Source organism: Ursus arctos, unplaced genomic scaffold, assembly GCF_023065955.2.
Source record: "Ursus arctos isolate Adak ecotype North America unplaced genomic scaffold, UrsArc2.0 scaffold_3, whole genome shotgun sequence".
Taxonomy (NCBI): Eukaryota; Metazoa; Chordata; class Mammalia; order Carnivora; family Ursidae; genus Ursus; species Ursus arctos.
Window position 1 is genome coordinate 96246019 of NW_026622985.1, and position 12084 is coordinate 96258102.

Genomic DNA, 12084 nt, shown 5'->3' on the forward strand with positions numbered 1-12084 from the left:
CTTAAAAAAAAAATCCGGGGCACCTGGATGGTTCAGTCGGTTGATTTTGACTTTTGATGTTGATTTGATTCTTGATTTTGGCTCGGGTCACGATCTCAGGGTCTCGGAATCAAGCCCGAAGTCCGGCTGCCTGCTCAGCACGGAGTCCGCTGCAGGAGTCTCCCTCTCCCTGTGCGCCTCCCCCACCTTGTGCACCCGCACACCATCTCTCTGTCTCTCTCTCTCTTTCACTCTCTCTCAAATAAGTAAACCTTTAAAAAAACAAAAAACAAAAAAAAACTCTTCCTTTTGACACCTTCCAATATCTATCAAATTAGTTGAAGAACTAAACCTCACAAAACTCGTTCTCGCTCCTTCCTTTGCACGTCCTATATGGATCTTCTGGCATGTAGTGTTGGCCTGTGGGGATATTGGCAGTTATTGAAGACTCAGCTGAAAGTGAGGGAGATATTTATGTTCACATTCACCCCAAGCCTTTCACATAACCTTCAGACCCAAATGTCAAGTTAATGCAGATCATTTATTTACATTGGACCCTACCTTTGACAACTGATATTCAACTTGTCACAAACCTAACTGAATGCTGTTGCTCCTGACTCTACCTTTCCCCTGACAACCTTACTTGTCGCCCTTCACTTTCCCGTTTCTGAAAAGAAGCATGATCGTCCTACCCATCACCCATGTGGACACATCCTTCTCAGCGGACTTCAAGCCCTGAATTCTTCCTCACAACGAAGTACTTTTGAATGTAAGAATTGCATGACGGCAAAGAGCAGTTTGGTCCAGTGGTGTTATTAGACACATGTTATGAATATCTTTGCTTATGAGAGTTTTTTCTTCCATGTTGTTTTTACTCCATTCCTAATACTTGTGATGAACCTTAGAATGAGCAAGGATGTAGGATCTTATTTTTTCCAAATTTAATCTCTAATCCATCTCCCTAAAACTCACTGATCCACTAAAAACTCTCAGTCATGTTCATAGTCAAAACAAAGGGGGCGCTTGGGTGGCACAGCGGTTGGGCATCTGCCTTCGGCTCAGGGCATGATCCCAGCGTTGTGGAATCGAGCCCCACATCAGGTTCCTCCGCTATGAGCCTGCTTCTTCCTCTCCCGCTCCCCCTGCTTGTGTTCCCTCTCTCGCTGGCTGCCTCTATCTCTGTCAAATTAATAAATAAAATCTTTAAAAAAAAAAAAGGACGACTGTGAAAATTCTACTGATTTGATTTGGGGATGTCTGCAATCACTGTAAATGATAGAAAGCCACCCCTCTAACTTGGAAGTTTGTCAATTATTTTAGCAAGACAGAACCTTTCAAATACTCACTGCCAATGCCACAGCTTGGAAGGGGAATGAAGAGATTTTTCTGGTGGCAGAAAAGACTAGAGGGAATTTCAAACCAACAACAGCAATAAAGATCAGCGAATGCTCTGAAAGAAAAGTGGGATCCCCAAGATTTATCAATCAGAATTCTAGCAGCTAAAAGATGGCCCACTCTCATTAGGTTCTTGGGGGAAGTTTAGAGAAGGGACTTCCTACAAGCGTGGATACAGGGCTCTGGAAACGAAAAAGGGGAGTGTTAGTAACGGTGAGAAAATGATATCCCAACCCTAAGAGGGTGAATAGAGACCGGAACCCAGAAGGTGAGTTGGGTAGCGAGGCCACTGTAGAAGGAGCTGTCACTTTTGGCTTAGGGTTGCAGCTGGTCAGAGATGGCCTCACAGGGAGAGAGAGGAGAATGACCACCCAGCCTTGCTTTTCTACTCCCCTGGGGTGTCCTACTTGGACTTCCCACGGCCAGGCCAAGCAGAAGTCAGAGAGCAAGCGATCCCACCGAGGTAGCCCATAGACATCAGCCTCCTGGGGCAGAGAGCTAGGGTGAAGGCGGCTGGAGTGTGGGTCTGCAAAAGCCAGTGACAAATATTTGGCACAGAAGAGATTTTTAAGTTATAGTCAGACAAGAACAGAGAGAAAAGCAATAAGAGAATCTACCAACTTCCAGATCTCCATGAACCACAGACCCAGCTTTCCAGAGCAACCCGCTGCTTCACTAACAAATGACCTGTAGACCAGCCTTGCAGCGGTACACGCCACCAGCGGCGCTAACACAAGATGTGTGCAGGATTTCTTGTTTGAATTTTCCCAAATTGAGGCTTTCAAATCTATATATCATTGCCTGAGAATGCCAATCTCGTCACTTCTTAAATTTGTCAGCACTGTGAAGACGGACGGGGGTGGGGGGAATGGAAGGTGGTGGAGACCAACTGGAAGAGGTTTCATTCTGGTTAGCTGTCAGGGCAGAACAAACCATTCTGAAGCTCGGTGGCTTAAAACAACAACCATCATTTATTTTTGTTTCTCATCAATCTGCAATATGGGCAGGACTCAGTGGGGATTGCGCATCTTTGCTCTTTGCAACTCTGTTCGATGCACGCTGGCAGGTGGAGAGCCTGCTTCCATGTCAACCTTGCTTGTTTGGCTGGCAAGTTGATCCAGCTGGGAGATAAAAGATAAAAGAAGATAAAAGGGGAGTCAGCCAGTGACGTCAAGCTGGGGGCCTCTCAATGGGCAGCATGGCCTTTCTCACAATGTGTTGGCCCATTTCCAAGGGCGAGCACCTCAGCAGGGCAGGGGGCATTTTCCATGTCTCGACTTAGAGTCCCAAGGGGTTGCTTCAGCCATCTGCTATTTAGCGAAACAGTCACAAAGTCCGTCAATTCCAAGGCAGGGGACATAGACCCCACAACTCAGTGGGGGAAGAAACAAAGTCAGATTATAAGAAGAATAAGTAGGATCGACTGTATTGTCACAGCCATCCTTGGAAACTACAATCTACCACTATTACCTGACATAGTAAATTCAGAAGAAAAAGTGAAATTGACATGACTACCAAAACATATGCCATATGCGTGAAAGAAACCTCCTAATCCCATTAAAAACCTCTGCAAATATCCCCCTCTCAGCTTCTTCCCTAAGATTTTTTATTTTTTCATCATATTGGACCTTCAGTGCTTCTGTTTTTTCCTCTACTTCTTGCTGTAATTTATGAGCATATTCCTTTTCTACTAGCATAATTTCCTTATGTAATTCATCAGTGTAGATTTTCTTCAGGACTTCTGCCTTTCGTTTCAGCCTTTCCTCTGTGTCCTTGTAAATGTCATCAGAAAAGTAAGCCCCGCCGTTTCTCCACACCATCTGCTCTATCAGCCCCACCAGCTCCTGCACTTGAGCTTCCTTCTCAGCTTCTGTGCCTCTGTTGTTGAAGGCACAGCAGCGGTTCCCACATTCCCTGATGACGCTCCTGAGGTTGACATCTGCCTCTGCTATATAGTCATCTAGGCTCTGACCCTCCAAGTTATCTTTGCGAGTGAACAAAACAATCATGTGTTTCATGGCTGCCTTCCCAAAGACAGCCTTGATCAAATCCACGGTCTTCTGATCTTCATCCATGTAGCGGCCCACCTGCAGAACCATGACAATGGCGTGGGGCCCAGGACAGGAGTAGAAGACACACTGACTGATTTCCTTGCAGGTGGTTTCCAGGGTCTCTTTGGTGTCAAAGAGCCCCGGGGTGTCAACAATGAGAAGATTCCTCCCCTTCCATTCTCGGGATGCTTTTTTACACCCTTTGTTAATAGCGTGAGGACAAATTCTAGACTCAAATTCTTTTCTCCCAAGGATGGTGTTTCCTGTTGCACTCTTCCCATTTCCGGTTTTCCCAACTAGAACAATCCTCAGAGTGTTGTCCTGTGGTTCAGCCATGTCAATATCAAGAGACTCTGGGGCTTAGGTATCCACAGACCTTAAGGAAGGGAAGGAGAAGAAAAAGGGTCAATGGAGGTAAGTGGAAAACATTACCCCCTCTTTTCTCCTTTCTGTTCCTCCTTGAAAATATATAGTGGTCTACTATCCATGTTCATCCCATAAAGACAGAAAGATGGTTCAATCACCATGGAAGAAATAATAAAATAGGTGAAGAGTTTCCACACCAAAGAGTACCAGGTCCAGATGTTCAGGTTCAACTCTTCAGGTTAAGGTTCAATCCTTACCTTAAAGATCTAAGAATCTCCATGCTTCTTAAGCTATTCCTGATGATTTAAAAGGAAGGAAAACTTTTGATTCTTTCTATGACACAGGTATGATACTGATCTTGAAGACTAACAAAGATTTCACCAATAAATAAAGCTGCAGATCTGTCTCATTTGTGAATCCTAATATAAAAATCCTAAATACATTTTTAGACACTAACAAGTAATACACCATGATTCAATGTGATGTATTTCAGAAATCCTAGGGTGGTTCAATAGGAGAAAAAGGGTTGTTACAACACATTCCCATGAGTAGATTAAGAAGAAAAATACCTAGATGCAGAAAATACATTTCACCAAATGAAATACTGTTTCATATTTAAAGTATTTCATAAAATTTGAGTTATTAGATACTTCTTTAATGCGATTTTAAAACATATAAATTTAAAATTTTTTGTCACCACTTTCTTTCCCCTGCTGCTAAGAGAGTTGACTATAAAATTCATTTGGATGAATAAAAAAGAAAATTAGCCTGGACAATCAAAAAAGAGAAGAATTGTGAGGGAGGACTGGCTCTGCCAGATAATAAAGCATTTTAGCCTCTATAGTTAAGGCAGTATGACATCAGGGTATGAACAGAGAGACAGAACAATGAAAACAACCCAGAAAATCAGAAACAGACCAAGTTGATCAAACTACATTCACAAATATTCAATTCGATTATATTATGCTACATTTATATTCAATAAGGCAGCATCTCACATCAATGGGGGGAAAGATGGACTAATAACCAGCACTGGGATAACTATAAAACCATACAGAAAAACACAAAACTGCACCCACTTTCTAATGCCATTCCAATTCTAAATAGATTAGAAATTTAAACATAAGAAAATTAATCCATATAAATACTAGAGGAAATGTGGGCAAGTTCTTTGTAACCTGGGGTGGGAAAATATTTCTAAGATTTTAAAGAGGGTAAGGAAAAAGACTCATAAATAGATTACATAAAAATCTAAAAGATAATGTAAGGTAAAGAACACTATAGACAATTAAAACACAAATGTCAAACTAGGGGGGGAAGTTTTTCCTGCCCATATAAAAGAGGGTTAATTTTCCTATGATACAAAGAATAATGATGAATACAAGAGAAAATTAGCCAATTATACAGAGAATTCCTAAAAGTAGAGAAACGAAAGACCAAGAGCTTGATAGAAAATGGAGTGACACATATGAATAAACTGTTCATAGGACAAAGTGTAAATGACCCTTGAATATATTAGGAGATATTAACACTCATTTAAAATAGAGAAAAAGAAATCAAACATAGAAAAGATAAGATAACTAAATAAAAAAATTCAAATTACACTGAGATACTATTTCTCGTCTCCAGGTTTGGCAAAAATCCTAAAATTTGCTGGTACAATATAGTTCGTAAAGGTTTAGAGGAAACAGGTCCTCTTCTCCATGGCTAATGGGAATAGAAAAAACAGTCCAAAACCTACAGGGGAGAGGTTAGCATAGCATTATCTTGCAAAAGTACATGTGCATTTATCCTAGGAGTATTAGTCCTAATTTCAGGATGTGTGCCTGTATATGAGGACAGGCCACCCGAAAATGTGCCACCTTAGCATGCTGATTATTTTAAATAAAAGTTGCTAAAGACACAGCCTGTGCAAAAAGGACACTGAGACCCTCCTATGTTTCCCTGCAAGGTGGAAACTAATCTCCCATGTGAAGGGTGCTCTCCCTGTCCCACGAGCTAAAGAGACATCCTTATGACCAGAGATGGGCGATTTAGAGCCAAGAAGCTGTGCAGACAACTCTTGTTTCTTTGTACGCCTTTACTACCCCAGCCCAAAGTCTGTTGAGAATTCCTTACTAATTGAAGCTCCCCAAGTTACATTTTCTTTGTCTTGTCAATTCCTCCCATGTCTCTTGGTCTAATAAGTATAAAAACTGCTTGCCGTGGTCATTTCTTTTGGTCTCAGTTTCCTCACTGGGCCTCCTTGCACACTTTGGTTTTTTTTCCTCCTCTTAATCTGTCTCAAGTAAATGTAATTCTTAGTCCATCTGGAGGAACTTGAAGGAGAGAGGAGGAATTTTTCCTTCCCTACACCCCAAAGCTACACTGACAAAAATACAGGGGGAAAAATCTGCATAAGTCTATTCACTGTATCAGTATTTGTAATAGCAAAAGACAAAAATCTATCAAATGCCCACAAATAGGGGACTGGTTGACTAAACAAAGTATATCCGCACCGCGAAGTGTAGCGGGGAATGAGTACTATCTCTACATGCCAGTATGGAGACATCTCCAGAGTATTTCAATAGACAAAAAATGCAAAGTGCAGAAAAAAATGCATAGTTTACTATCATTTCTCTAATAAGGAGGAGCATGAAGTATATGTATAAACTACAATATACGTATTTCATGTACATGAAAAAGTAATGGCAGGAAAATCTGAAAAGTAAACAAACAAAAAAGCTACTTATATGGAGATGGGAGGAACAGAGTGGAGGGGACAAGGATAGAAGCTGGAAACTACACTTCTTTAAATATACTTAGATTTCACAGATTTGATCTTGAAAGCATGTACAGGTATTCCCTGCTTTTTAAAAGTTTGAATTACTTGGGGCACCTGGGTGGCTCCGTTAGTTAAGCATCTGCCTTCAGCTCAGCTTATGATCCCAAAGTCCTGGGATCGGACCCCACATCGGGCTCCAGTCCAACTTTGGACTCCCTGCTCTGAGGGGAGCCTGCTTCTCCCACTCCCTCTGCTGCTCCCCCTGCTTATGCTTGCTCTCTGTCTCTCTTGTCTCTCTGTCAAATAAAGAGATAAATAAATCTTCTAAAAAATAAGAGAAAATAAAGCTCAAATTACACCACTGTGGTTTTATGAAAGACCTACATGTGGACCTGTTTTTGCTAGCCAAAGTAAATTCAAAGAGGATTTTCATTTTTACAAAAAAAGCTGAAAGCAAAAACAGTGTTCAGCGTTTGTTTTACATTTAGATGAGCCACTGGAGGTGCAGCACATATCTTGGGCAGTGGGAGTGATGCTGCCAAGCCCCTTCCCCAGGAACCCCACAGAGCATCGCAGCATCCAGCTGCCAGAGCTTTGAGCCATGTGAGCATGTGGGCTTTACCTCAACTGATTTTGTGCATTTGATAGCAAGTTGTGTCTAAAGCTATCAGAAATGCATAAGGGAGGTGATTTTGGGGGGATCTGGGAATACCCCCCAAATTTTTCCATATAAATTAATGGTAATTATTTCCCTGCATTTTGGTTTATGAAAGATTTCATAGGTGCATTCTGCTTTCAGATAGTAGCGGAAACCTGTAAATAGTTTATGTAATTAAACAACAAAAACTATATTTTAAAATACTAGTAAGGGGCACCTAGGTGGCTCAGTTGGTTAGGCATCCAACTCTTGATCTCAGCTCAGATCTTGATCACAGGATCGTGAGTTCAGGCCCCACATTAGTTTCCAGTGTAAAGCCTACTTGAAATAAATAAATAAATAAATAAATAAATAAATAAATAAAAAATACTCGTAATAATCAAAAGATAATGATACTTATAGTATTTGGTGTGATGGATAAACCACACAAAACATTGGTCAAAGAGCCTTCAAAATGCAGTAATTTCACTCTCCATCCCTAGTGGAATATACCATAAGGCCAACAAGAGAAAAAAATCTGCCAAAAAAGAAATCTGAAATTGTTTTCAGGAATCCTATCCTGTTCTTAGCTTTGTGTGTATGTGTGTGTGTGTGTGTGTGTGTGTGTGTGTGTGTAGTTATGAAGGTCAGTGACAAGGCCAATGGCAATGAGCACCTTTAGGGAAAAGCACCATACTGTGCTTTTCGAATGCAATTTCCCACTAGAAACATTAGGACACTCAGGAGCAAGTGCTGATCCCAGGTCTGGGCTGGGAATTGCGCAAGTGGATGCTAGGCTGTCTCGTCAGACCATAAAGCAAGGATGCTAACAAAAATTACTCAGACCGTGGGCACCTGGTTGGCTCAGTCAGGAGAGCATGCAACTCTTGATCTCGGAGTCACATTGGGTTAGAGATTATTTTTAAAAATTATTTTTAAAATTATTTTTAAAAACTCGAATCTTGTCAAAAGGACTAAAGCGTCAACTTGAAGAGGCTCTGACAGAGATGGGACAATTTGAGGATCCATAGAATAGTGTTTCCAATAGATTGAAAGAGATCAAATATGTTGAAATCCACAAATTCATAACAATATCATCATCTTAAAAGAAGTCACTTGTTCCCTTTGGGGTATGCTAGGAAATAATTCCATCATTCTGAACATGGACAAATAAAGGGAAAGAATCAAGCATGTCTTTTGTGTTATTTAACTGTACCTCAAGGAAGTGAAAGAACTGTGGAGGGGAAGTTTCTTTTATAGGGTTGTTCCATCTGATACATGAAGAAAGAATGATAGAATTAGATACCATAATTTGTGACCCTGAATGACACAGCTCTACTCTAGGCTGGCATTAGTGTCTGCTAAGTCACAGGAAGAGAGAGAAGCGAACACAATGGCCTTCTGATGTACGTTTACAACAGCTCCTGAGAAATAATCCCACCCTAAGAACCAAGGAAACCTTAATCTGACCAAGCCTCTCCTTAGACATAAATTCATACAAAATGTTGAAACTAGAAGAGCAAGTTAAAGGACATCTTGAGGATTTAATCAACAAGATGTACACTGTCCAACTCTGTTGGACAAAAGACTGCCCTTTCTTAAACCACAACAACACCAATCTCACAGACAGAAACAGGAAAGTGGAAACTTATACACTAAGCTCAACTGAACAGATAGCAAATAATTGCAGTTTATGAACATTATTTGGATCTGATTTCAAACAATTTTTAAAAGTATGAGACCATTGGGGAATCTAACTATATCTGGTAATTTTGGAAAATTTCTAATTGCTCTTCAAAGTCTGAAAAAGTCATATTTTTAATGCTCTTTATCTTTCAGACATACATACTCAAATATTTACTGACAAAGTGATACAGTGTCTGACATTTGCTTCAAAATAATCTGGGATGGGTGGGAGGGGTTTATTGATGAAACAAGATTTACACAAATTGATAATTGTTGAAGGTACACGGAGGTTATCTTTGAATGAGTTAAAAATCTCCCCCAGTTGTGGCGCCTGGGTGGCTAAGTCAGTTAAGCATCTGCCTACAGCTCAGGTCATGATCCCAGGGCCTGGGATTGAACCCCACATTGATCTCCTTGCTCAAAGGGGAGCCTGCTTCTCCCCCTCCTTCCCCTCTTCTTCTGCTTGCCCCTCCACATGCTTGTGCTCTTTCAAATAAATGAATAAAAATCTTTAAAAAAAGAAGTAAAAAAAATTTCCCACAATAAAAAATTTAACTTGTTCATAGTGTAACAACTACTGAATGTATACTGTCTACCAAGCACCGTGATAAATAGGTTTTGTACATTAACTCCTTTACTCCCCAAAAATACCTGCAAGGAACGTAATTTTATTACCCTAATTTTTTTTCAAGATTTTATTTATTTGAGAGAGAGTGAGAGAAAGAGAGAGATCGCAAGCAGGGGGGAAGGGTAGAGGGAGAAGTAGAATCCCCTGCCAAGCAGGGAGCCTGATGCGGGACTCGATCTCAAGACCCTGGGATCATGACCTGAGCCAAAGGCAGATGCTTAACTGACTGAGCCACCCAGGTGCCCTATTATTTTAATTTTTAAAGTTTATTTATTTATTATTTAACTAATCTCTACACCCAACGTGGGGCACCAACTCACAATCTCTGACATCAAAAGTCACACACACGCTCTTCTGATGAGCCAGACAGGCACCCTTATTTTAATTGTTCAAGTGAGGAAATTGATGTGGCTCAGAAATGCTGAGAGACTAGCCCAAGGTCACAGAGCTAATAGGCATTGGGCAGAGGAGGGATCCAATTCAATGTCTGTCCGACCACCACGCTCCTGCATAACCACTGCACACTATGGCCTCTTCCTGGTTCCTCCTCAGGTCCTTGATGCTACATTTCCGCTTACACTGAATCGGGAACACACTGAATCAGAAAATCAGAAATGAAATACACTCCCTCAGGGGAGGCCAAGGGAGATAGCCCACACTCTTTCCAGAAACAGTGAACTGGTAGCAAGCCTGGAATTAGGGAAGGCAACCAAAGGCTTTCAGACACATTGCGTCTGTAGAATAGCCACCTCTCCCCTCAGGGTGCTCCCCCCTTCCCTCATCTGCTACACTACCCGTCACACAACTGCTCTCCTTCCATGTTGCCAGGACTCAACAAACTGAGTTTTGGCTTCCTGTGCCATTAGTGACTGGGGTATCCCTGGGAGAGTAACGAAACCACATTCACACAGGCTGGGATTCAGATTCGTTTTCAGGGAAGAGAGGGATTCGGACCCGGTGGTCTTTCAATTGCCTTTCGGCTCTAGAGACCCACCTCGAGGACCCCAATTTCCCACTGAGGGCAACGGATGGGTTGTCAGGCAGCACTCAGCATCTGTCACAACAACAACTGATGGAAGGTACCTTATTCAGCAAGTTTCTCCTGTGAAATACGAGACAGGTGGAATTGGGCACATCAGTCTCTTTACTGCACCCTACCCTCCCCCAGTGCCCCTCTGGCAGCATCCTCCTTGCTGGGCTGCTGGCACTGCACCTGTTCCCCGCTCAGATGAGAGTCCACCCCCATGCATACCCTGTGTCCCGCAGCATCTCACAGCTCCACTGCTCTGAGGCCCGGCTCACCTTTGGAAGAGTTGATGAGTTCTCAGGCTTTCTCCAAAGAAGCTGTTTGAGCTGGTGCTTTTGCTTTAACTGTCAGGAAAAAGTGTCCCTACCCTTTGAAGCCTCTGAGCCAGGAAGTTCTGATTGGGTGGAGCTAGTGAAGGAACAGTTTGCCTTTAAAGAGACAGAAATACTGTCCCGTAATTGGGGGATGCTTTTAGTTTTGCCAGGTTGAAATCTTTTTCTCTGTGTGCCTGCTACCAGACCAAAATTTCCAAAGCTATATTTATTGTTTGGGGTTATAGCGGTGGGTCCAAAAGGCCCTTACTAAATGACCCAAAGCATGCACACAGGCCAGCCACGGTGTCTGATCATCTTCCCCAGATAGAGTGGGAGACTTTGGGGTGATTCTGTGCAGAAGGAACTCAGATATGTGGCTTGCTGGCTCCAAATTTAGAGCCTGGGGATACTTCCCAGGGATTGTATGATATGGGTTTTTATTATAGTCTTTCATGAAGGTCACCAGTTACTCATTCAAAAATTAATAACACTCAGGCACAAAGCCAAAAGTCTAAACCTTTGGAAGCCAAGAGAAAAAGAAGATGTGGCCTGGGAAAAGTCTTTCATGACCACACACCTCTAGTTTTCTTCATATGGTTCTTTTGAGCCTGACAACATGCATGACCCGACAAGAAAAGATGCACCTGGGGAGCAGACTCAACTTGCCCCTCCAACCTTTCTACCTTCCCCTACCCTAGACTCAGGCAGAGATCAATTTTCCCAGATTTACCCAGTGTCTCATTACAACCCGCCCTGGCAACTTTGAGATGAGAGGCAGACTGTCAAGCTCTCACCAACCAACTGCTCCAATTGTCAATTGCATCACCACAAAAATATTATGTTTTTGATTATATACTTTGGTTCACTACATGGAGACAATGGACTAGTCCATGTTCAAGCTTGAAGGCAGGTACTAAGAGGAATGAATGTGGCAGGAAATAGTGGGCAGTGGGGTAGCTACCCATGGAGGGAAGCAGCTAGATTTGGAAATTAGGGTGTTAATGACTATATTACTGGTCCTTATCATTGGACCAATATTTGGTGTTAATGACTTGGAGGGCCCCAGGTAACTGTTTTCAAACTTCCAATAAAGGCACAGACAGGAACAGTTTTGTAATTTGCAAGGTCTGGCACAAAATGAAAATGCTAGGCTCTTTCTTAAAAAAGAATTTCAAGATGACATCAATAGAACATTAAACCCTTCTAAGCACAGGGCCCTGTGCAACTATACAGGTCA

At 42.0% G+C, this 12084-nt stretch overlaps 1 protein-coding gene across 3 annotated transcripts; it reads right to left on the bottom strand.

Annotated features, from left to right (window-relative positions):
- Nucleotides 1–2322: 2322 nt before the first annotated feature.
- Nucleotides 2323–10894, bottom strand: LOC113249231 (GTPase IMAP family member 7). 3 transcript variants are annotated; one of them, XM_048212967.2, is made up of 3 exons: nt 10809–10894; nt 10501–10608; nt 2323–3801 (listed from the first exon to the last, which is right to left on the bottom strand). In XM_048212967.2, exon 3 carries the CDS (start codon nt 3759–3761, stop codon nt 2886–2888), a length of 876 nt encoding a protein of 291 aa, XP_048068924.1. In that variant the 5' UTR covers nt 3762–3801; nt 10501–10608; nt 10809–10894; the 3' UTR covers nt 2323–2885. The 3 variants fall into 3 exon arrangements, with proteins under 3 accessions (XP_048068924.1, XP_026346534.2, XP_026346535.2); XM_026490749.4 differs by lacking the exon at nt 10501–10608; XM_026490750.4 differs by lacking the exon at nt 10501–10608 and having other exon boundaries at nt 10759–10861.
- Between the last annotated feature and the right edge of the window lie 1190 nt (nt 10895–12084).

Bases quoted from the DNA above. Each gene is read 5' to 3' on its own strand.
- LOC113249231 (XM_026490749.4), bottom strand. From the start codon at position 3,761: ATGGCTGAACCACAGGACAACACTCTGAGGATTGTTCTAGTTGGGAAA.